At 53.0% G+C, this 25256-nt stretch overlaps 4 protein-coding genes across 4 annotated transcripts; 2 read left to right on the forward strand and 2 right to left on the reverse strand.

Moving 5' to 3' along the window:
- Positions 1 to 1124: 1124 nt before the first annotated feature.
- BESB_007430 (uncharacterized protein) lies at positions 1125 to 3197 on the reverse strand (the record flags this gene model as incomplete). The annotated part of the gene is made up of 3 exons (XM_029359497.1): positions 1125 to 2472; positions 2618 to 2795; positions 2852 to 3197. The coding sequence occupies 3 exons, from the start codon at positions 3195 to 3197 to the stop codon at positions 1125 to 1127; spliced, it is 1872 nt and encodes a 623-aa protein (XP_029222410.1).
- A 3755-nt stretch (positions 3198 to 6952) lies between these two features.
- Positions 6953 to 12169, forward strand: BESB_007440 (Wee kinase; the record flags this gene model as incomplete). Its single annotated transcript, XM_029359498.1, has 10 exons — positions 6953 to 7068; positions 8800 to 9400; positions 9604 to 9786; positions 10279 to 10353; positions 10561 to 10630; positions 10786 to 11117; positions 11227 to 11393; positions 11519 to 11561; positions 11661 to 11810; positions 11921 to 12169. 10 exons carry the CDS (start codon positions 6953 to 6955, stop codon positions 12167 to 12169), a joined length of 1986 nt encoding a protein of 661 aa, XP_029222411.1.
- Positions 12170 to 12710: 541 nt separating this feature from the next.
- Positions 12711 to 14941, reverse strand: BESB_007450 (uncharacterized protein; the record flags this gene model as incomplete). The annotated part of the gene is made up of 17 exons (XM_029359499.1): positions 12711 to 12824; positions 12880 to 12983; positions 13037 to 13061; positions 13120 to 13197; positions 13265 to 13302; positions 13359 to 13391; positions 13446 to 13487; positions 13537 to 13614; positions 13668 to 13726; positions 13781 to 13863; positions 13985 to 14028; positions 14100 to 14177; positions 14238 to 14290; positions 14352 to 14427; positions 14479 to 14566; positions 14622 to 14709; positions 14778 to 14941. 17 exons carry the CDS (start codon positions 14939 to 14941, stop codon positions 12711 to 12713), a joined length of 1245 nt encoding a protein of 414 aa, XP_029222412.1.
- Positions 14942 to 20975: 6034 nt separating this feature from the next.
- BESB_007460 (phospholipase, patatin family protein) lies at positions 20976 to 24712 on the forward strand (the record flags this gene model as incomplete). Its single annotated transcript, XM_029359500.1, has 6 exons — positions 20976 to 21004; positions 21368 to 21496; positions 21907 to 22630; positions 23141 to 23524; positions 23863 to 24210; positions 24485 to 24712. 6 exons carry the CDS (start codon positions 20976 to 20978, stop codon positions 24710 to 24712), a joined length of 1842 nt encoding a protein of 613 aa, XP_029222413.1.
- Between the last annotated feature and the right edge of the window lie 544 nt (positions 24713 to 25256).

Genomic DNA, 25256 nt, shown 5'->3' on the forward strand with positions numbered 1-25256 from the left:
CTGGATCAAGGCTTGGCAGTGGATGGCGTTAGGTGTACTGTTATTTCAACATGAATTACAGAAGCACTGTCCATCACTTATTCGTCTCCAACAGTCCAGTTCGGCGCTAGCGCAATTTAGTCATAAATAACTTGCTAGATCCCGTTTCATACAATCACTGAACACCGAATGCGAACATGCGTCACGGTGAGACGATGGGATATGCCACCCCGAACACACCAGTCGTAAGGCCTTGCTGGTACGCTCGAGAGCATCCTAAGAACTACAGCTGATTCTCTGCTTGATAGTAGCAGATGCCAGCCATGATCACCACTATATTCTTCAATGCTACGACGCGGTCCCTTCGTATTCGTTACACGCGCTTCTGCAGCGGCACCGCAAACACGCAGGCTCATGGAATTATCGGCTCCAACGCCCTGGGCGCGAGGTCGTTATTCCTTGACTCTGATGTCCGAATGTACAGCCTCTCTCAGTCTAATCCCCCAGATCCAGTACCGGGTTTTCTATTTGCTAGTATTTCTCGACTGAAGGGTGTCAAAGCAGACTATACGAGTGCTTTTCGTGCTTATGGGAATACTTCTCGTAGATTGCCAGCGGATATATTGTATACACAGAGATATCAGCGTACAGGAACGACGCAAAACAAAACATCGGCAGTCGCTACAAACGCGTAAGGTTTATCTTCTTATTTGGCACTTCGGCACGGCCCGCGCCCGCGTCAAAATGGCTGGACACGGCTGTGGGCTCTCTTGCGTGTTTTCGCGTCTCCAGCGAACCAGCAAATGTCAAATTGCACGCGTCGATGGTCAAAGTGTTACACTTTACCGTATACAGACGCAAAACAACTCATGGGTTTGGCCGGTCCATAAGGAAATCTGTGCATGCCCAGAGTACAAGCAGGGCGAGTAACAAAAAACTGGCCTGGGTACGTTGGCCGCCTAACACGTTCGTGTCTGCTCTCCACGCGAGGTTTACACGTTGGGTTTGACGACGTCGCGCGTACGCAAATTCGTAACACCAGCCCACATCCTCTGATGTAGGAAATCAGCCGGTTTCATGGGAAACGTTTCTTCTTCGTATTCGCTTGCCACATCGATAGTCGATGTGTCAAATCCTCAGTCGCCTTACACGTCCGTGTATGGTGCAGCCACCCGAGCCAGCAGAAGGTAGGCTACCGACTCTAGACCTGCCGGTGGCGGCGATTCGTCGGCGTTTCCTCGACAGACGTATCGTTTTCTCTCAAAACCCTGATGGTGTGCGAGCGTGTCGTCACTCAGAGCGCACGGTGACGAGACCTCGTCTCCCGCATCAAGCTGCGCAGGCGTAGAGCTCAATCCGTTTTCGTGAGTCGGCAAACGTACACGACCGGAGTCAGGCACATGACGCGACGACGCCGTCGACCCGTCCGTGCAGCACTGGGAATCACTGGGCAGCGGAGAGTCCATCAAGACCTCATAAGCAGCGTTGTTGTCACACCTTTCACCGTTCGTCGAAGCCGGCGCCTCCGCCTGTCTTGGCACTCTGTTACCGCTGCGCGAACTTTCGGCTCTGCGCTCTCGCCCCCGGAGCTGACGGACGGCTGAAGTCAGACGGGCAATGTAACGGCGATCCAAACCGCTCTGCTCGAGCGTTTCCTTATCAACAAGAACCACCCTGTTCCTCTGGAGTGCACCCGCGTGCGTATCCATTCCGAATAAGCGTCCATCGAAGCAGCGGGGACGTCGACCTCGTAGACAACAGTCCTCCCCGGTGCCGATGCCTTCTCTCACGTAATCCGTTGCACTTGCCTCACTGGCTGGCCACCTAAAGATCTCAGTGTCTGTTGCTGTCCCCAACGTTGCCTTGTTCGAGTTTCGAGTATGTGGCAAGGATTGAGGGGGACCCTTTTCTGGCCGTGTGAATTTCACCTCCGGCTCCAAGCTGTCCATGAGACTTTGTATCGATGTGAACTGTGAAAGCCATTCCGGCTGAAGGTGCTCCTCAGCAGACATCATGAATAAAGGAACTTCCTCATATCTGGCTAGTGCGGACGACGTCGCCTTCCGCTTTTTGTCGGAGTCTGCATCCCCTGGCCGAGGACTTACAGAGTCGCTGTCAGGCACATTCCCGCAGGCTCTTGACACGTTCAGGCTTGACTGAAGATTGGCCTCCACGCATCTTGAAGAGTGTAGACCGGGTTGAAGTTGCGGTGGCCTGTGTGTCGCGATTTTGAGCGTGGTGGCATCAGTACAATTTCTCTCCACCGGCATGACATCATCAGAGGAGCCCTGTGCGAGACGGGCCGAGAGAAATTCCCTGGTGTTACGAAAAAACGGCAACACTCGCGTCGGGCGGAAAATCGTTTCCTCGAGAAGCTTCGCCAAATAATGCGCAGAAAGCAGAGAGGGTCTACACGCGCAGCCGGGTCGACACATCGAGCAGCTGCTGTCGCCCTGCTCGTCATCTGTTTCATAGGTCGGCTGGCAGTACGCCCTGCAGAAAACAGAAGGCAGCGGACAGCCGCCTACGGCCGCCACGTTCTGAGTTCTGACGTCATGGCTGGGTCTTCCTTGCACACTGCTCAACTGGTCAGACGCTTGCCATGGGAAGCAACTTTTAGCTTCACTCGGCGTCCTACGAGGCGTCATCGTCAACCCGCTCGAGCTCCTCTCCTCTGCGTACCCCAGACGGCACAAATCCCTCGGTCGATGAACTCCACACCACTCCCGCCGACCTGCGGGTGCGGCGGCTTCTTTGAAGTTTTCTGTAGATCTGTGCACCCTGCTTGCCGCGAGGCCTCTGCGGGACGCACTGTCCTGACAATAATGCAACCAAGGATCGCGCCACGAACAGGTTAACAACCGGGGTTCACCGCTGTCTGACGCTATGTGGAACGCGCTATAGTTCCTGTCCTTGTCAGTTGACGGAAGAGAATTTCGGGGTGCAATGCTGCTTTTTTTGCCGCTACGCAGAATATTCCCAGGCGTCTGGTCGCCTCCGCTGGCGGCACCTGACACGCGCACAGTCGGACTGATGGCCTGAAAGACGCCGCCCGGTTTTATTTTTTTAACCGGCGGAAGAGCGCACGTTGTTGTGCTCGATTGAGGAAGCGATATCGGTCGGCTGTAGGCGCGTTTGGAAACAAGCAGGTCCGACTCATTCTTCCGTGTAGGCCCGTCTCTGCTGCTGAGTGTGCACTCTCGCTTAGATGGTGTCATTGCTCGGGTGAGGTGACGACGAAGTTTCTGCTCTGTGCGCCATACGCCCGGGTAGGTGCATCATTGGCGGAGAACACCGGGGCTCAAGACGCTTTCGAGGAATTCTATGTGGCTCGAGCTCAAGGATGTAACTTCATCCATCTCCAGACCACCAAGTTATCAAAACCGATCAGCCGCCAGCCTGCTCCATCTGCCGAACCCGCCGGGGGCCCCCGTCGAGCAGTTCGCGGCTTCTAGGCTTCAAATTCGCAGCAAGGCGAGCGCGTCGATAATCTGTTGATCAAGAAAGGGTGGCAGGCCTTGGATCTCGCCTCACTCTAGAAGCGTCTTATCTCCGCTGGTGGCTCCTGCCTGGCCCTCCCCCTTTTTGGACGCCTTCGTTCTGCTGAACTGTCGAGCACAGCTTTCGCCAAGGAACCCAGACTCTGAACCAGACAATGACGCGGACTTCTTTTTTATATCGGAAAGGTGCACGACGTCAGATGGTCCTTCCCCGTCTGTTACTTGCGCATGCATGTCTCACAAGACATTCTCGTCAGGTGACGACAAGAAGTGAATTGGTGGGGACTAAAACGTGTAAAGTACGTTGGTGACACCAGGCGCAACAGAAGCTGCGGTGGGCGCGACGCTCCGTCTTCCTCGCCCCACCAGAGAGGCTTCGTATCAGCTCAACAAGGTATCGTACCAGCAAGCATGACTAAAAAATGCAGTGCATCCACCGGATGTGTGGGATTCTACCCCGTCAGCGTCGGCAGCGTGCACGTGCGACGGTTTTCCAGTTTTATCTCCGGTGCGTAGACTGCTAGTTGGCAATCATCTTTGCAGGATGAAATCCAAACACATAGAAGACCCCCACGGAAAAAAGTTGGCGCCTCTGAGCCGCTCCGACAGAAAAACGTCCCGGAATGACGCAGGTAGCTAGTCTGCCTCACGCGCTGGGCAGGCTTGAAGAGCTCTCGGAAAGCTGGACTTCTGAGGCCGCCAATCACCAGCTGTGCGTCTGCAAGTATGAGCGGAGAGCGGTGGCTTCGTTCTTCGTGTGAAACGAGAGGCGACGCAGATGAGCACGAAACAGTATTCTACATCGAGACTGTCAAACCGGTGCCTGATGGGCTGGCAGACCGGCGAAGAACAGTTTTAGAAGTACACAGACGCCACTGCTACAGTAAGGCCCGCCCGTAAACGCACACTTCGAGGCCAGATTTAAGGAGGAGAAATAGTGTGCTGGCGGAACGGAAAGCGTCGGAGCATGGCGCAACAGGGTCCGACAAGGTCTGAGGGCGCTTGAACTCTCCGGCAGGCCGACGCATGCTCATCCGGATGCCGCGAGAGCCTGGTAGAGCCAACCTGAAGCTGTAATTGTGCACTTTTTCTTCGTGAAAGGTCGCCTATCTTCCAGGGGCCGCAGAGTGTCTAGTCTGTCTTGTCTGTGTCAAGTTCCACAGGCGTCGTCTTGCGGTGCATCCCAGCATGCAAGCAGTGGCTGCATGCGTGTCTGCATACGTGGAAACCGAATGTGCAGCGCTGTGCATGACGAGTCGATTTTCACTCCAGGCGGCGGAAAGGAACAACGAATGCCGCGCGTCATTCCGTGTCCGTTGTGTCAGTTTATTTCATTTTTCACTTCGCTCTCTTATTCGGCGTCTGCTCCCTTTACGCGTACCGCACCTGCTTTGTACCGCGTTGCAAGCCCCCGAAGGAACTTGAATGACTTCCCCGGCTAGCAGAGTAACTCGTATCTGCAGTGTCGTTGACTCGCTCAATCTGGTGGCTGAACAACGAACAAGGACACGGTCAGGGAACGTGACATGAGGGCATGGTAATTTTCGCTCAACTGCTCGATTGCTTGCGAGGCACCATAGGCGGCTGCGCATTGCAATGGCAGGCAGTGTGACGTTTGTCAAGCAGGACGTCAGTTCGCCCTTCTTCCTGCATCTGGCGGTGCAGGCGTAGATGCTCGCGACTACTGCGCCTCGAAGGATAAACCTTCTCCAGGCATGACGTTTCCCGTTTTTTCTCGCCTCACCTGCTGAGTATTTGTGTGAAAGTCGGCAAACATGACAGGTCTACGTGTAGGAGCGTGTGTATGCGTACGCCTTTACTGAAATTCAGGTTAGCATCAACGCAGGTAATGCGATTTATATTATGCAAAGTGGTGTTGTAAGAAGGAGCCGGCATGCACGAGTACATTTCGGCGCTTAGTGGAGATACGGGAACGCGCGGCCCCAAATCGTGGCAACAGTGTTCGAAGAAGCAACGTATTTCATGTTAACAGTTGCTTGACAAAGCCGGTCTGGTTTGGATGCAAACACTCTCTACCACGAGTTCACAATCCATATCTCGAGAAAGGCGTTCCGGCTCAGCGGTAGTGTAGATTTGTACGAATGATACGGCAGGGGCTTTTGCCTCGTGTTTCCATTGCAGCGGCAGGTAAATATTAGAAAGTGGGCAGCGCACGTGTCTCTACCCGTCTTTTTCGGTGGTGGCTGAAGGCAGATGGTGAGTCAGAGGTGAACAATTCTGGTCATAGCTTCATAGCTTCTTTGTTGCTCCGCTGCTACAGTCCAGCATAGCGGCTCACTCACCATTTCGGGAGGCTTTCAAGGGCAGCCTTGTTACCGAAGATAGGCTAGCAACAACAGCCCTTTGTGGATGCAGTTACCTCGATCTACCTTTCGGTGACCTGGGAATGTCGCCGACGCCAGCAAACTAGACGCAAAGTCCTACGCACATGCAGTTTCCTCAGCAACTGGAATAATCGGTTCCTATAGTCTGCTTGTGGGGTGGAGTTTTTTGTAAATCCTTCCCCTCCCTCCCCACCAACCCCTCCCTGTCACAGTGAGGGGGGTGTAGGGAGGCCATGGGAGTCAAAAAAGCCCACAAACACGAGTGTGCTCGTCGACCGTGTCACCATAGCTGGATGGTTCGATATCTTCTTGTCGTCACCTGTTCAGGCCAAAGGTGTACACCAGGTTTCAGACGCTGTCTTCCCTTGCTCCTCTCCCCATTATGGTCATCCTTGGCATTATCAAGAAGGCTTGGGCATAGTGAGACCAATAGTCGTTTCAAAGGTATCAATGGTCAGAAGTAGCAGTCGCAGCATGCCGGAAAAGTGAACGGGTGTGTCGTGACAGATTCCCGTGTAGGCGTCAGCCCATTAACTGCTCCTGGCACAAACTAAATCTCAGTGTGGTCAACTGTGGTGGACGGAAACCGCGAATCTCGCAGCGAATCTGAGGTAAATGCGCGAGGTCGCGGTATGTCTACGTAGCGCTCGTCAGCAGGACGAGGGGCGCATCAACTGTTTCTGCTGGTAGCCCGCTGTCACCATACTAGTGGAAGGAGCCACTACTCCAGAGTATTTCCTAGGAGTAATCCTGTGTTGCTGCTTTGCGGTGGCGTCTCTCCGTGGGTCTTCAATGCTGAGTTGGGAAGCCTTTTCGCCGGAACTCTGGCCAGTCCTCACACGGAGGGATGCGGCAGAGTGAGCGAGGCTTCCAGCGACCAAGCAAGCATAAGCCATCTTAAATCTATGCAAGAACCGGTCAGTTTTCGAAGTTACGTAGACCAGGAAGTACGAAAACTGTAGCTAAGCCTTTTCGTGAGCAATTTGGATTTGCAAGCGCCACGCGATTACCGGTGTGCAACCGAATCCGCCGTGCGGCGTCATATCCAGCTTTCCGACTCATACGGTGTCCGCTTCGGTGTGATAGTTAGACGCACAACAAACTAATTAGCGACGCCGAGGGCCCGTGATGAAAACCTCCACCGTACAGCCTCTGCGTTGTGTCTGGACCTCAACGGGAGTAGAAGACTACCGGAACGTCAAGGCGACGAGGTCTTTAGTGTGTCCAGATGACGCAGGCAACCGGTAAGACAACAGGGAAAAGGATCACACAACAAATTCACTCGATAACGTCGGCAATCACTTTTGCCTGGGAAAGGCGGCGAGAGAAGCGGTACACCAGCTGTCTACTTCAAGCGATTCAAACGCGCCGTGCAACAATACGCATGCAGAATCGTGAAGTGCCAGGCAGGTTTAGCCGACAAGCTGTCGTCAACACACGTCAGTTTGGGCACGGGTCAATAACCATCTTCCCCGCTCGGATATATGAGTCAAGAATGTTCTGATTCAGACTGGTTGTCCACGACTGTTTCATATGAAGATTTGTTCGGTAGTCTCAGTAACTACATGCAAATCTTCGCTTCAATTTAATTCGGTCTGTGCAACGTGCTGTTTCGTGTCTCGGGACTCGCGTGCGTCAAGCGACTACTGCGCTGCTGTCGTATTTTCTTCACCCCTCCACCTGGAGCAGTGCTTAGCCCAACGGTCACCATAGCATTGTTGATGTAGAAAGCAGCAGTGCCATCGCGTGGAAGAACCAGCCGCACGATTTGCGGGTGCGCAATTTGCATCAAGAGCTACGGTGTGCCAGCAATGAGAACCGCTAAGGGAACGATATGTCTCTCTCAAGCGGTTCGAGTTTTTGGGGGTACAATTATTCACTTTGTATTCGTTGCTGCCGATAATGGACGGATCCCGGCAGCCTGCTAGTCGCTCGGTTCCCGACGAATGGGAAGCGCTCGTCCCGGTGTCGCTGCCTGTACAACATGAGATGTTCCCGTCGGTGTCGTTCGACGAAGGAGAGCTTCAGTCAGAGGTGGATCGGCGAACCCCAGTGGTACACACAAGCAGAGAACATGCGAGTTATGGAGATTTTCCGTGTGGCTCCACCCCTACTGCAACACAACCTCAACAGCCCATTCTGTTGGCGTTACCAGGAGAGTGCGAGCTGCTGTCGCTACCTCCGTATGACGGCGCAGCATCACTTGATGGAGGCGGTCAAGGCGCATCCTGCGGGCTCTCGGGGGGGAACTGCGACTCGCGACACCGGTATCCACGGACACGGCGCTGACGAACAATTATGAGATTGTGTTGTACAAGAACAGAAACATTGTGCTCTTCAATCCACACACCAACAGAGCTGGAGCAAGATCTCTCACAGCTGCCGAGGAAAGAGCTATCAGCCTCAAGTAAGGACGAAGGTTTTCCTCACTCTGTTTTTTCTACATCCCGCTCGCACTGCAATATTCGATTGTTTACCACACCGAGGAATCTGCCGGCCTTGTCTACTGGAGCGATTGTGGCACCTCCGATTTCTGATTCCGAAGAAGCTCGTTGACTGCATCAGCCGGAGCGCCATGCAAACGATGGGTTCTATGTCAGCTCAGCTGGTGTTCCTTTCTCGGCGCAGCTGCGTTTATACCTCCCTGCTGGCGTCCTAGCTATGGCAACACCGCATCTATCTGCGCTTCGTCTCGAGCTTTGAGGGACAGATCGTGTCGGCAAGGATGGGTTCCTGTCAACTCACCCTTTATTGCGGTTTTGTCTGGAGTTGTGATATCCACGTAGAAGTCATGGCTCTCCACACGTGTTGCATGTTGTGCGCACGATATCCGTTTTGTTTTGCCGTGGCAACGCTTTGTCGGCTGGGTCATTGTGATACCAGGAACGTCCATTTTCCGAGTGTAGTCGGCACCGTGAGACATAGTTCTCTTCTCTTCGTTGTGCTTCTGTTATTGCGTGTTTTCTGGAATACAGTCCTGTGAGTCGCTGCCCTCTTTGCGGGCAGACCACCGACACGAAGCAGTTTTCGTTTGAAGCTCGAACATACTTCCAAATTCTCCAGCATCTTTTCAGACGTCTCAGGAGGCAGCAGTGCTCGTCAGGGACGTCGCCCCGGCGATATACGCGCTTCACCACAGAGTCGTCAGAGGCGCCTTCTTCGCCCTTGCCATCCGTAGACATGGACGCGTCTGAGGTTTCTCCGCCACCTACCGCGGCGCTTCCGTCTTACAGTGTATCGTCCGGGACTCCAGAAAGGCACAGTCGCTATGCTTCATCGTCTCCATCTGCTGCCTCTTCTCGGGCATTCAGCACGATTATCCGCACCACAAGAGGTAGCGAAGAAGCATCACCTCGACAACGTGGCAGCTCACGGATGCATCACCGCGCCGTGCCTGCACAGGTCATGTCGCCCGTTGTGGGCACTAGCTCTTCCTCAGCTGTCTTCGAACCTGGCAGAGTCTCGCCTGAGCTCAGGCAGGCAGGCACAGCAGCGTGCGAGGAACCAGAATCGTCTTTTTTTTCCTTCGGCGCAGCACAGTCCCAGCCAGACGCGGAATCGATACCCTCCACGCGGGTGAGTTTGGCTCCCTGCATATGGAGTAATGAGTACACGCAGGATTTTCTCATTAGTTATGATGACGCTTTTGTATACGTGAAAACAGTGCGCATTGCGACACAGTCCACTGTTGGTATATGTGCACTTGCAGGACAACCTGCCGGTTCAACCAGAACGCAGTTTGGTCTTGCTTTTAGCGGTGCTGGTGTATTTGCTTTCAGAACATCCCCGTCGAGGTGCTCATAACCGGGTACTACAATCGCTTCTTTGTCGAGAAGCGTAAATTGGGGAGCGGCAGTTACGGTCAGGTCTACCTCTGCACTCATATTCTTGATCAGCTCACGCTCGGCGAATACGCAGTCAAAAAGCTTCCCGTCGGCGATGATAAGAACTGGCTTGCAAAGGTTAGTCCCGATGGCGTGCCCGGTTTTCGGTGATACAGTGTGGTGAAGGCTGCTCCGGGGCGGAAAAGAGGATGCCTCAAACGTATTGCACCGATAATTTTAACGGAAGTATTGCAACGGCGCACCATCGAAACAGTGTTCTGCGGTGCTGGTGCTCAGGAGCAGATGCAGAGGTACATACCTGCCTCGCTGTCTGACCGCACGCTTACGCTAGCCTTGCCGAATGCATGCTCTTTAACATTTTATGACTCCGTCACTGTGACATTGTCAGGCATCATCGAAGCTGGCCGTAGGGATTACAACTTCACAGTACATGGTTCAGTGTTACGCACTTCAGTAGTTCTTAGGGGTACGGGAGCTCGGGTACTACCTCCAGGAGAGGAACCTGCAGCGCTGTTAGTGGAGTGACGTGTGCGTGAGCTACCCCAATTGAAAGTGCCGAGGAGAAGCAATTGATACGATAGTTTTTTCTCTTCTGACGCTCCTCTGCAGATGCTTCAAGAAGTTAAAATCAGAGAGAAGCTCCATCATCCAAATATCGTGGATTATAAACACTCGTGGCTAGAGGTAAGACCCCTTTTCCGTTCTGGTGTGTGTATGGACTACCATTGGGTTGTCGTGTCGCACTTGAGGAGATCATGCGTTATTGATCTTCTGAGCAAAAGGGGGTCGACGGCAGCTGTTGGGACATGATGTCGGCAGAGTGGCTTAGAGGAGCAGCTCCTGATTCGTGCGTAGGGTGTCTGAATTCTAAAATGTTGTCTTTCTTCTCAGATGCACCGATCGAATCCTATGTGTCCATGGGTCCCGTGGCTGTTCATCCTTATGGAATACTGCAACGGCGGTAAGCATGGGTAGTAGTGCAGACGGAGATGCGTCAGTTGGGCTGTTTCAGGTTTTCAGGGCGACCGGCGCTCTGTATGCGTTTGTGATAGGAATATCGGTGCCAATGTAGGCTGCGTGAGTGCCCACTGGGATTTCTGATTTGTGCGTACGCAGATAGTCTGGAAAATTTGATATGGGACCAAGGAGTAGATAATCCGCCGTCCCGGTACTTGACGGACGACCAGATATGGAAGCTGTTTTTTGATATTCTATTTGGACTTCAACATCTCCATCATAGCGCCATTCTGTACAGAGACATGAAGCCTCCGAACGTCCTTTTGCAGCATTCCGTGGAGAGGATGACAGGCAAACTGCAATGCCGCGCTCAGCTTTCAGACTTTGGCACGGCAGAGCTACTCGGAGAAAGGATGGTCCGTAACGACCGTAACGGCTACACTGGGACGATCGAGTTCACGGCGCCGGAGCTTCTTGAGACTGATGAACGAGTGAGCTGGGATTTCGGTGGCGCGATCAATCTCTGGGAAGTTTTATTCGTAGTCCAGGGGACTACTATGCAGCGACAGCGAAATATGTGTGTTGTTTCCCCCGCTACAGGGACTATTTAGCCCGAATTACGACATGAAGTCCGACATGTGGAGCCTTGGGATGATTCTTTACGCGATGTGCTTCGCCCGCGTCCCGTACTCAGACAAGGAGCCGTCCAGGTGCCGTAGGTTGATTCTTGGTCACACGCGATTATCGTTTCCGCAGCACCCTCCAAGGTGAGGATCGGCATCCAGGATCAACAAATTCCGCACTCTGCAAGGCTATGTTGCGTGAGCCGGAACGGTGGACGTTGTTGCTGTTTTCCGTTGCAATATATACAGTGTTGCTCTATTGTGTGCAGGGATCCCACTTTCAAACTGCTGATCGAGGCATTAACGGCAAAGGTGAGACAAGCGTAGTCAAAATTTTCCCCAAACGGTCAGCTGTATCCAGTGATGAAATTTGATGCGCAGTGCTTTTGTTGTGCTGTTTTCTGTAATTAGAATAGTGCTAATCGCCCATCCACAGACGATATTTTGGACGACCCGCGGGTCCGCCGGATTCTGAACGATCGAGAACGGCTTGAAGTGGCGACGGAAGAGATTGTGGATCTTTTACGGAAGAAACGACCTCCGTGCGATGCCGTGGGCCGCGTGAGAACTCGCAGACGATAACGAACACGTTACGTTGTAGCAGTACGTGTGGAATGGTTGCGAATATTGCCCACGCCCATGCTTCGTGTGTGTGTGCCGGTTTTCCTCAGGGCCAACAGTCTGCGCGGCGGCCTGGTTCCTCGTCGGTGGATGTCTGCCCTGACAGATGCAGAGGAGGCGAGCCACGCTGTGAACTTGTGACGTCACATTCTAGGTCCCCGTTGTTCCCATTGCCCGCACCTGCACCAACAGACGCTGACGGCTTTGGTGCTCAGCCGCTCGTGTGCACCGTGAACGAGTGCGCCGCCGCACCAAATCTTCAAAGGCGCCGATCGAGACTGGAACAGTCACCGACGTGATTATGTTTTCGGCCCAAGTCACCGCGGTTGCTGTATCCCCTCCCTCAATCTCTCATCTCCCGTCACCCATCAACATCACTGGCTGAGCGAGCAGCACTCGAAGTCCCTACGAAATGCGGCTTGTCTGTGACTTGCTTCATATCCTAGTAAAGGCTCCTTCAACATTTGTTGTGCCTCGGCCAATGCGGACTATGTGGCTGAAAAAGAGGCTTTGGCGAGCGCTGCAACGAAGCAAATGTGAGCGGTCGAGGATGGTGATTACATCTGTCGTGTACGTGTTGATGCGAGGACAGGAGTAGCATCTAAAACCGAAGGTCCCATCGTTCCTTCGTAAATCACCTCTGGACTGTCCACAGGAACAGAAATTGTGGCGGATCTGGATGTACGTTGTTGTAGAGACGGTGGATACGGTCAGTTGTTTCGTCACCGGTTCTGCTGAGCAGTGCATTGAGATGAGCCACGCGGTGCTCCAACAGCAGGTGCATTTGCACCTGTTGATCGTGCCAGGTCTTTTTTTCAAACATGTCAAAAGGTCTCTTTGTTAGATTTCCTCCTCTGATTCATCATGCTCGCTTCCTTCCTCGGCTTCCGCCTCATCCTCTGAAGCTTCCCGCTGACGCCGCGGCTCTCCCACGACCAGGTTTTCTGCCTTCTCCTGATCGGCACAGCTTGACGTAAATTATCTCTCACACAAAAGAAAGTGTTCTCACCTCTAGTTGTCTGGCCGCATTTGATAGCCCCAAGATGGTGTCATTATAATCAGCGCTTTGTGCCTTTTTGGCGTACTCAGCAGCATCGATAGTCACGTGTTTGCCTGAAATCGGCGGAATATCAAGTGAACCGGACTTCCAAATGCACAGCTCTTACCAACCGGCTGTTCCTTGCCATTCACCTAAATTAGATTCAACGCATATTATATCTTACACTTGTTGGAAGTAAATCCTAATTACCTTTACGTGCATTTGATGATTTTTATCCATGCTGACTTTTACACTGACTCGGGCGGCCTTTGGCTTCTTTTCTGGTGGCTATGCGGGGAAAGGGGGGGAATGGCGATGTGTATTCCGTTGCACGTAAAATCGAGTGGTATCTTACAGGTGGAGGTGGCGGAAAAAGTCTTTCCTTTTTTGCTTCTGCAACGCCGAAAAAGTGGATCACTTGCTGTTCCGCACAGGCACCCAGCACATACCGGCAACAGCGGTCTTAACACTCGGCAGCGTTCCTAGAAGCAGTCGCTGAAGTCGCCTTAGAGAAGAGAGGCCAAAACCATTTTTACCTTTGATACCCATATTTCTGCAAAACCACGACTCTGTCATCGCTGGTGTGGCATGAGAGATTGTATGTGTGTCTACCGAGTAACGGCTCACCGTCAATCCAACTGTCACGGCCTATCCTAGAAGACACGCAGAGCACTTGCTCATTCCCGCGGTACTTAAATGAGAAACCTGTTGCAGAGATTTTACAGGGAAAAGGGACATATAACTACGAATTTACGTACAGTTGGGTGAGTCTGCAATCGCTCTGATTGGCAGGTCTATTCCCTCCCAGAAAAAAGTCCTAAATTTGAAGTTCACATCTTCACGAATCTGGAAACTGGATTTTTTCGCCTACGCCTTCACTGCATGTTTGTAATGAACCGTAAAAGCGGTTCCCGTGATCCGGCCCATTGTTTCGCTGTGAGCATAAACTTTGTTCTGCGCAAAAATCCGGGTGACAGTTGTGCCGACCTACTCATTGTAGTTCAGGATCTCGGAAGGCTGCACACGAGAAATGAAACGCTTCCTCCGTTTGAGCTCAAGCTAAAGGAGCATTTACTTGAGGAACAAACTTGACGGGACCAACTTTTAAAATATCACAATCTGCGTAGTTAACGGCAAACGTTCGCCTAATGATTGCTGCCGCCTTCGGGTCCAAGGTAATGTGGCATCACCTGCAGTGGGAGCCTCAGAGGGCTTGGCGGCGGTGCCTTTTACACTCTCGATCAGGCGTTTGACCTGGTTTGCTTCAGCTGAGAAGAATACATGGCGAACCCTGTGTGGGAGCTGAGGGCATCCGCGGCGTTGCGTACCTTCAAGCAACTCTGCTTGTCTATCCATCAGATCGGCCTGGCTGCGGTCAAAGCTGCACATAACGCCGGTTATAGAATCATCGCCGGCACAATCATGCCAATATGTATGCTTACGCAGCTTCTGCGGAGCTCTCCACGCTCTCCCTCTGCCTCTCCGGATCTGTGGACGGCCCGACAGCCGCGTGTGCCCCTGAACCAATCTCTGGATACGAGTGTCAGAGTGAGAACAACTAGAGCTTACTATCAGCCGCTGCTCGTAGCTTCTCTGCTATCTTTCTTTTCCTCTGCGCCGTCAACAAAAGGTGATCATAACGGTCTGTGTTCAGAATCTGTAGGGGGGGGATGTGCGCGAGGTTACTTTGTGCGTTTCAGTGAAGACCCTACTTCGAACTGGGCCTTGAGGTCATCGTCGTTATCAGTCCGTGCGTCTGAAATGGCACTCTGGGACACAGAAGCTCTAGTCTGAAGAAATCTGTCAGCAGCTCTTTCATCTTGCTGATAGTGTATAATAGTCAAGACGTGGAAATCCTTGTTAGAAACGTCGCTCGGCAGCAGCTCACGCTGGTCGTCGCAGGACTCGGTCGTGCTGCGAGACCGAACAACCGAGCAATTGCACCCGCCAGTTGTATCTCGGCAAGGGCGTCAGCTGGGAGCGACGCCACGACGGCAGATACCACCGCAGCTAGTACTATTGCTCCCTTCATTGTGTTCAGCTACCTAGGCAGTGTGCTCAAGGGAGACTACGCATAGCAGCTTTCTTTGTGGAAGTGAATACATCTTACCCCCGTGTACATACACACTGAAAATTAAATCTGGTGAGTCGCTCGAACACTCCTGTTTAAGGACAGTGGTCGAAGATTGGATGCCGCTGTCTCTGGATGCTACAACAACTGCGGTCTGGGTTATGTTGGGGGCAACCGGCGCAGGCTTTCTACCATAGGCTGACTCGGCTAAGGGAGAATCTGTGGTGTATCAATGGGATTGTGGCACCGTCCACCTGCGGAGCAGTGTCGCAGCCTTATGTCTCCTGTCTCCTTGCAGTCCAGTCACCTGCTGTCCTCCATATTGGGGAAGATGGGACTGTTGATAGTGTGTGTGACTATGTTCATAACAACAAGGGGATCTCCCACGCACCCACTCTGACACTTCACTGTGCGTAAGGCGGCCCTGCTACCGACCGCGAGCAGGTGAACGGATTAGGCTCCGTCTTTTCTGAACGCAGTGTACAGGACAGCGTCGCGGTGGCATTGCAGTGGGCCCCGTGTCCTCTACCCAGGCGCTCGAGGTCCTGGAGCGTACCATGAGGTGAAATCGACTTGGTCCTGCGGCGTAATGAGTGGCCAGTGTGTGCACACTCATTGGTGTTGACAGTGTGTACCTCACCCTACCGAATCGGCCAGATTCAGAAGATAGAATCCTAGCGTGCAACGTTTGCCTGGCAAGGTAGTTTGTTTTGCCAACGCCTCACCCATTTCGGGGGAGGACAACCGGCCACCAGACAAGTCCGTGGATTGCTTGCACGCGTCAGCCAGATTCTGGTGACTTTATCACGGGGCATGCAAAAATGTGGTGCTCGACTGAGAAGCACACTAAATCGTTTTATCTGTGGCTCTCAGACGCGACCCATCGACGAGTGACCTGCAGTTGCATGCAAGCGGCTGCGCACCGCAATTTGTGTCAACGCTGCTGAGCGGGAAGGACTGAGAATTGAATAGCTCGCCATGGTTTTCTCAGCATTAGGCACTGTCTTTCTTTCCGATCTTCCTATTTCATCTTGCGTCACCTCATTGCCGCTTGTTTGCGCCTCTTCTGTTGTCCGGGGAATCTCTGAGACAGCTAGGACGATATATGGCGGACGCCATGAGGGCGCAGGACGGGTCTTCCGTCTCCGCCAGCCGGAACCCTTCGGCCAGGAGGGGGTCGCGGACAACGCTAGGTACACAGCGGCGTCACAATGCGTTCCCTTCAGCATCCGCATCAAGTGCCTGTAATCGGCTAGCCACAGCTACTGATGGTAGCAGAAGTCGTACCACAACCGCTGCTAGATCCCGTGGTACGGAAAGATCAGAGCTACCAAGGTCACAGCGGGAGCCGGTCATATCTGCCACTCTTGGCCTGGAGCACGGCGACATCACCTTGCGGGTTTCAGAGAGGGCGACTGCGCCTGCAGGGCCAGCGGCTTCTCTCACAGCGTCAACAGCCGTCTCCAGGACGCGAAGGGGAGAGCACCTTTCAGGCGCGCACGCCGGCAACAGACGACTTTCTCGGGTGAGTTATCTGTGTTTTCGAGTTGCCGGACCCTGTCGGCTCGTGCAACTGAACTGGGCCCTGAACATACTGTTCCGTCTTTTAGACGGGGACGTAGGCAGTGCGATCGCGCGCAGAGAGTCGCCGCGTCATTTCCATCAGCACGTGCAATTTGAAATCTCTTTTGCTACCGTGGTCTCGTCTGTGGAGATGTGCGGTGGGTGTTGATTTACCACTGCAGTTTGGAGCACTCCTACTGAATCTTTACCCGATCGGGTGCTGTATCCTTCTGCTTGTGGAGGTTATCAGGGAGGGCGGGGAATCCCAGCAGCGGCGCTTAGCATCTTGACTGAGGGTGTGCAACGGAATGGCCCTTCCGCGGGGAGCAAGCACATGCTACGAGCTGAAGCAGAAGCAGCTGAAGAAGCCATTGCAACAGGTACTAAAAGGAACACCGTCAGACGACCCTCAGTCATAGATACCAGAGTATCCGAGTGAGTACATTTCCTTTCCTTTCATCTATGGCCCTTCCATCGCCGGTTGGAGCGGCAGTCTAAGCGCAGACCCTGGGACTACTCTCTGTACCCTCTGGTTCTGTCAACAACACCGTGCGATCATTGCCTCTCCTGAACATCGCGTGGCTGCTCGCGGCGTTCAGGCATATACGTCGTCTGGCGTAATGAGCACGTCGCTGAGAAGACGAAGAATGGCAAGGCCTACCACACCGACAACGGACTAGAGATCTCGGACTACCACGAGTGTTTTCGAGTCGCACCGTCAAGCCGTTGCTTCTGTGGCCATGATTACAAAGAGCATCACCTGCCAGTTGAGCGAAAGGCACCACAACCAACGCGACAGCGCCCCGCAGGTTCCCTCGTTCCTCGTTTTCCTCCACCTTGTTCAGCGTGTCCTTGCTCTGAATATAGGTTCATTCCTGGTAAGTAGGTGTACCACTACTTCCACTTCCATTAGGAACTAGACCATAAGCCACAACTCACGGTTTTTGTCGCGGCGTATGTCAGTATTATGCCACTGCAGTGAGTAAGCATCGATGATAATTCCCCCGTGTTGAAAAGCGAGTGGAAGTGGCCAGCAAGCCGACTGCAGTTGTATGGAACAGAGACTCTGAGGAGTGTGGAGTGGTGTGAGTCCGACTGAGGCATTTCTGTGTTCCATGCCAACTAAATGCCAACTCTGACAGATCACCCAGACGCGATCGCCGAGTCTTGGCTCTCACGGCGGCCCGGGTTTGATGCTAGCAATTGGGCAGCGAAATGCAAATGCAAGCACACCCATCTGACTCATGACGTGAAATCGCCTCACCGGTGTAAAGAGAAGGGATGCGGTTGTTCCGGCTACGCGTCGGCTTGGGAATGCCTAATCTGCGACGGTGAGTAAACTTTATGCTTTCTCTGGTCGCGTGAAATGAGAATGGGTGAGTGGCAAATGCATGGCGAGCATCTCCGGCTACTATTTGAATGCTTATTGGTTTTTCCTTGCCTCAGCAATACTGTTCAAAGCACGTATCGCTCGCTGCGTAGTTCTGTGAGTCCTAGTGTGTTATTGGCTGGTCTCCTTCAGTCTCAGACGCAGTTTTGAAAAGTGCAGTTTTTGACTACGTCAAGTTTTGATTGAAGGAGGAATGCCACCAGCCGCTTGCTGCACGGGGTGACAGTGCCGACGTCGGCGTTGCCTGCTTAGCTCGTCTGAGAACCCGTGTGTGGCAACAGGTAAATGGCAAGACCATGAGACTATCGTCGAGACTTCTGCTGAGAGATGCGCAGCCAACCGTGCTGTCGGCCCAGACTTCCGGCCTCTCAGTGAAATGCCAGATTTACAGGAGCTTGTCTTTTCAAAAGTGCGGCCGGCAACACGGGATGCCTTTCACCTGAAACGAACAAGAGAGTACTCTGGCATCGGCGATGAAACGACATTTCCATGAACTCTGCTGGAACTTCACAAAGGTCTCATGCGTCACAGGTGCGGGATGTTGGCTTGTGTGTCTTTCTGTCAAGCTTCATCGGTGACGCTTGGAACGCATCGTGCACCAATGAGCAAATGGGAAAACTGCGGGCTGATGACGCTTTTGTCATGCGAAGTAGGAAAACGGGAGCGGACTAGAGTAAAGAAACCGTTGCCTTTCAGTGTATCGGTATATGGGGTCAAGGCCATGCGGAAGCATATGCGTTGTACACTCATTATTCATCAGCGGTCTGCTGGTGAACCAGTCACCCAGCTGCGTCGTTATGCACCGTAGAAAGCACGCCGTATTAAATCGTGGCCTAATATGATGCACGTGCCAGTTTGTCTGGGTCTCCCTAGTTTGATGTGTGTGAGGACGTCACTGTGACAGTCCCAGGGCATGCTGTGCTGGTCGCTGCCTTCGAAACGTGCTTTTATGGGTAGAACTTTAACTTGCGGCACAGGAAAGCAGACGCTGGCTCTAATTCAGCTGGTGTCCCTCTCTACGGGGGTGCAGATGCCCGTAAAGCGTGTGTTTTCAGAGGCGCGAGCATTGCTGCACCGGACTACCCGTGCTTAACCTGGAGGGTGACCGCGTCTCTGCCTCGTGTTTTGCAGCGATGGTATGGCAAAGGAGCCGTAGGGGCAGTCTTGAATACCCGCATTTTATCATGTGCTGAGCGTTGCAAACTACAATAAAAGTCTAGCGCGCCATTCGCCTCCACTGGGACCCACTGTAGCAGGCTCACTCTGGGAAAGACTTTCACCAGGTGTTTTTCCCACAAGCTTGAACAGCGATATGGCAATCAAGGCCTAACAGGACTGATGGAGTCACTGAGAGGAGGGAAACCGTGCCAGTCACTAGTTCGGTTTGGCGATCGACTACTCTATCGCAGCGCAGTGAATGGCAAATGTGGAATCTATTTTCACCGCTCTCTCATGACTTAAAGGTCGAATGTCGTTCTTCTGTGGCGGGCGTGATGGAATTCGTGAGATCTTTCCTGGTTACGCCTGACGTACGCAGTGACGTGCCTTGGTGAGAGCACCACTTCCTCATGAAACATAGATCATCTGTGTGCCCGTCCGCGTTTCCTCACTTCCTGCGAGGTAGACTCGCAGTTGGAGCCATATAACGGTACTTTTCTGGAGCTCGTGTCGTGTTTCTCTGGTATCCGCGGTTAGGAGTAATCCCAGGTTTCGTGTCGGGGCGGTGCCACTCTGGGGGAACGCTGTCCAGGTGGAACTGCAGGCTGGTCCGCCGCAACAGTTGCTCATATCTTATCTCTGCTCCGGAGGCGTTCGGAATACCGGCAATGAAGTGTACTGCACCCGCCACAGAAACAACTCCGCTGGCTCAGCGTCGCCGGAGGCCCGACCATGCGGTAACTAGGAATGTGTTGTGCTTCAAAGGAGGAGGCGTACAGCCCAACCATCCCTGAATCCCATAATCAGAGAGGAGCTCCTGAAACTCATTGCTCAGTCTCTTATATGGCTGTACTTCCATTCTTTATCCCAGTGTGATCGGATGCGACAGCTACTCTGCCGGCAAACTAGTGAGTGTACGCGGCGGAGGGATTCGGGGGCATGCCCAATATCGGCGGGAAATGCTGATGCGGTTCTTCAGTGGATGGTATATGTCTGAGAAAAAACAAACTTGATATCGAATCGAGTTTTTCAGTGTCTGTCCTGGCTGTGGCTGGCCTGAGGGTCACAGTACGCGTGGTCAGCGGGCTTGTTGTACAGTTGCAACCGCGCGCTGGGGGCAGAGACGCATTAGAAGCGGAACGGGGCGAGACAGAAGTGCGTAGAACCCCACAACGGCGCCGTTTACATACAAGCGAAAACCTTTCCCTTATGGCCTCTTGTGCAATTCCTAGCTTCATTCGGTCCGAGAATGACGGATTTTGGGGGGAAGCCGGGAGCGCTTGATGAAGAAGAGGCGTCTCTCTTCAGCACGGGCGGTGTCTCCCGCTGTTACTCCATACGGTGTGCTTGGACCCCCGCCGCGCTGCCCAATTACTGGAATGCGCCTTTTGTTTAACAAGCGGAGAGAAACCTTTACTGGTGGTCTCTGACTATAGGTTCCCATTTCCTTTGCAGTCTGCACTGGCGGCTCAGGAGACGTGTTGGTTACCCTCGTGGCGCCAACTCTCCTCATTTTGTTTATGCGGGTCGCTGTCTTCCGGTAGCCGCCTGTCTTGGAGCAAAATCGTACCGGCTTTCAGCTTCTGTCGAAGTCTTCAGTGTTGCAATAAACTGTCGCCCGTCGTTATCGTGAGTGCAAGTACAAAAGTGCTACGCTTCCCGTGGAGTCTGATTCTCGGTGGCATACGAGGAGATGGCGTAAAAGCGAATTATGTTACGCCACAAATGCAGATTGTTCCTAGCTCGCCATTTTCTCATCTGGGGGACAAGAACCTTAGTTCCTCGTCCTTACCTTGAAGATGGGTCCGTGCCGACAGAGGGCGACTTCGGGGCCCCGATGCAGCAATGGCGCCTCTGTCTGTCTCGTGTAGTTCCGTGGCAGCAATGGACAGAGTGTGGAAGGGACGCTCCCGGTGCGCGGGAAAGGGAGCCGAAAAGAGATCCTTTCCAACTTGCTCGATCGTTTGTTGTAGCTCGCTGTTGCTTGGAATATTGTGTGTGTTGGCTTACCCTAGCCAGTGCTTTTCTGGAGGGAAGACAGGCGGCAAGTGGGGCTGCCCGCTACTCTTTACGGATGCGGTGACTTCCCCGCCACTGGCCCCGTTGTGCTCGTCCCGGGAAGGGGGAAGCGCATGTGGCCACATTTCTCCCATTGGCACTTTTCCCATAACTTTAACACATAGTCAACGGCGAAGAAATGCTTTGTTGACGACATACGAGGATGCGGCACCACGGAGAGTCTCAAGAAGGGCCGTGTGCTTCCAAGGTGTGCCCAGACGGCCACCTTTTTTCGAGAAGAGCTCTCACGAAACACGCCTTCAAGCTTCTTTCCTCGGTCCCAAGCGTCTCAAACTTCGACATGCTGCACAGATCGACAAGGCTCTCCGCCGGGGAGTACCGCTGCGGTAAGAGTGGGCTCCCTGGGTCAAGAAGATGGACCTCGACTAGCATCAGCCTGTTCTTTCGATATTGGTGTGCTGGGGCTTCAACAGGACATGGTACTCATGCGCACATTGACGTTACGAGTGGGTTCCAGAGCATGGCAGCCTCCCGATACGTACGTTGGCACCCTACGCAGCGAGGTGTGTTCACGGGATAGCGCTCGAAAGAGGAAACATGACAATTAATGTATGGATGCTAAGAGGCAGCTCCCTCATATGTCACCACACATCGGCAGTCAATCTGTTTAGAAGAAGGAGCTGCCGCAATGTTTTCACAGGGGTTCGGAAAGCCACAGCCGGGGCGACTCCCTCTGCTTCCTGTCCCTGTCCCATCTTACGTGCTTTTCTGTGTATCGCGTATGGAGTCGTCTCAGGTTACTGGACGTCAGTGGGGATCTTCGACCTCCGGTGTATGAGTTTAACCCCATGCTCGTGTTGCAGTTCGCGAACTTGATTGAAAGCGTCATCTCTTCTCCGGCGACGGCTCCTTCTCGCGAGGCCCGTGTTGGTTTCTTGAATTTTCTATCAAAAGCAAGCGGAAACGACAGTGGCGCGGAGATCTTGAAGACAGCACAAAAGTACAAAGACCTAACAGAGTTCTTGTTAGAAGCTGTCCATCCGGTGCTGCTGACTATGTATAGAAGAAAACTAAATCGCACGCCAGCAGGCTCGCATAACGATCGTGAGCACCGTCTGGCTCTCGCCATAGAAGGAGGTGCCATGAGAGGATGTGTCAGCGCGGGCATGGCGGTGGCATTGCATCACATGGGATATTCAGATGCGTTTGACGCCGTCTTCGGGTCCTCTGCTGGAAGCCTCGTAGGTGCCTATTTCGTCTCACGGCAGTTGCCGTACGAGGGCACGCAGATTTACTACGATTGGCTGCCTTTCATGGGCAAGAAGTTTCTAGATATCAAAAGAATAGGGCGAGGTCTTGGTCTTGGTTTCCTTCTTGATGGTGATATCGTCGATTTTCTCCTCAACAAGCTCGGCAAACCTCTTCTCAACCTCGATATCCTTCTCAAGGACATAGTGCAAAACAAGCAACCTTTAGACTGGGATCGGTTTAGGGTGAATGATTCCAGGCAGCCGCTGAAGGTACGGGAGACCGAAGCAGGGAAGATCACGGTCAGATGGAAGTGAGTTTCTAAGCAGTGAGGTGTTAGTGACATGCATTGATGTCAGTGTGACAGCAGTAGCCGGTATTGAGCTTTCACGACTCGACAGGTTCTTGTGCAGTCATCTGGGGAAGAACGCCGTGTTATAACTAACACAGCTCCGTGGGTATTTTTGTCACGGCTGAACGCATGCCGCACATAATCAGAGCATTTAACAGTGAAGGGTATATCTCCACGTGAGCATGACTTCGACATATATGCAACCACGGACAAATCTAGACGCAGACGCATTCGGAGGGCATTGGGCGGAGGCTCACCGTGAATCATGGGAGAGGAGCAGAGGGGAGGGTGGCCACGATCGATGTGAAAGGTGTGGCACTCGTCGGATCTGCCAGAAATGTCTTCGCCGATGTGGTGGGGATGCCAACACTGCGGATTCCTGATAGAAGCAGGCGTGTGCATGCTGTGATTGCTGGACGTGCATTTGCAGGTCGTCACCTCAGGATTGTGGAGCCAACGAGCTATAGTCCTTGACAGTCAACATGGAAATATTCGCGATCTGCCGTCTTTGATGGCATGTATGCGTGCTTCCATGCTGCTGCCTGGACTAGCTGGCCCGGTTGTGCATTTGCCTGTTTACTCGGAGTCAACAAACCTAACACCTCATTATCTTCCACTTATTGCGCCATCGGCTCTTCCCCGCTTCGCGCCTCAAGCACCTTGCGGCCTAGTGTCTGAGCCCCTGGCTGACGCTCTGCTGTACGAGCCTGTTCCCTTTCGCAGTGCGATAGCGGACGGATATAACCACGTCCTTGTGTTGAGAAGTAGGCCCGACGGAAAACGCGTTGGGCGACTAGGAGGAATCGAGGCGGCGGTAGGTCAAGTCCCGGTCTTGCAGACACAAGTTAGCTCGACGTCGGTGATAAAAAGTGCTGCCCGTGGAAAGTGCTCTTATAGAAGGCGATCTCGCTGTGATTGTGTAGATACAATAATAGGGCCGCCTCTGCTCGTGTTCTCGCAGCCCTTCGAGAAACTGCTTGAGGCGTAAGTGTACCATTTGCACTCGTATGAAGGTAGCGACGGTCTCATAACAGCCGGGACATTTCACAGTAACCTGCCGCAGAACAGTGCGGGCATTCGAGGTCAAGGCAAGACGTCGATGGGAACTGGTCGCGGTACCTCCAAATGAGTTTTTTTGTATGCTCTTCGCAGGTTGAGAACCGCGTTGCGCGCCGATTCTTCGCTGGCAAGCACAAGTTGCGGCATGTGTATGAGTACATGAGGCAGAGGAAGCATCGCATTCGCTACATGAAGGACATGCTGATGCTGAATGAAGCGACCAACGAAAAAAGCAAGCTTCAGGTCGAGGCCTTCGATGGAGTGGAGAAGCAGGGATACGCTTTCGCTGTTGCTTTGGATTCTTCCGCCGCTGAGATTGCCCGTGTTTCAATGACACGGAAGCGAATTCTGGAGGGTGTGAGAGCTGGTTTCGCTCGCTTGTACGACGTAGCTATTCCGGATCCCCAGAAAAGAGGTCTGGGCTTTCAGGAGGCACTTAAGGTAAGGGAAGTTCTGGGCAGCAACAACACGTCTATATAGATATATATAGATGTTGTGTGTAAGCCACAAAGTGACTGGTCTTCAGATCTTGTCTGAGAATAGTCACTTTGCCATGTATAACCCGAAGTGCTATGAGAAAGGCTGATCTGCGGCCACACCGGTGTCGCTTAATCAGATGAATGTAGTCGGTTAGATGGTATGACAATGCATTGTCCTAAAAGAAGGAAATAAAAGAATTGCCATGGTCTTCTGATGGTTTTATGTTGTATGGCAGGTTTTTCCGTCGAACCTTCCTGGTGTGATTGAGGCTATCACTTCCTCGAATTCATCTGCCACTTCATTTCCTTTGGTCCCACCAGTATTCGACGACTCGACCGACAGTATAGGCGATCCTGCGGAACTCGCCGACTATGTTACGCGAGCGGCAGCCATTGAGCGGAGGCGACGGCATATCACAGCGCAAGAAGCCAACAGTGGATACCCAGCAACCCACATATGTTGAGTGGAAGGGCTCCTGAGTACTTCCTGCGACAGGGGAGCAAAACAGTCGCATGTCTCCTTGACCGCTTACATATGGTAGTTTGCGTGTCTCATCCGGAGGGGAATATCTCACTTCGAGTTGTAACTGTGTGTCTGTAAACGCGAGGGGAACCCGTCGGCTACACTGCTATCGGGAGGCGCCCGGTGACGGCGTCCCGACCCCCAAATAGTGGTACAAGACACTTTTCTGGTCTAGCGACATCGTTCATATGCAGTAAACGGCTTTGGTCCGGGCCTGTAGCGGCTTGTGGCAGACCGCTACTTACGCTACCCGCGAAACTGCCGAGCGCAAAGAGATTCAGCACGTCAGCAGCGCGTTGGTAGAGACATGAGGGAGTGTAATAAAAGTATTGCCATTGTCTGCCAGGAGATCATATGTCCCCTGAGATCCTATATTATCACGCGCCACCGCAAGCCTCTGACTTTCTAAGACTCGTGAACGAATGTGGTGCAGGCGGTAGATACACATCTGTTCAGAAAAGATCTCCAAAGCGCCTATATTCGTA

This window comes from Besnoitia besnoiti, chromosome I (assembly GCF_002563875.1).
Source record: "Besnoitia besnoiti strain Bb-Ger1 chromosome I, whole genome shotgun sequence".
In the NCBI taxonomy this organism is placed as follows: Eukaryota; Apicomplexa; class Conoidasida; order Eucoccidiorida; family Sarcocystidae; genus Besnoitia; species Besnoitia besnoiti.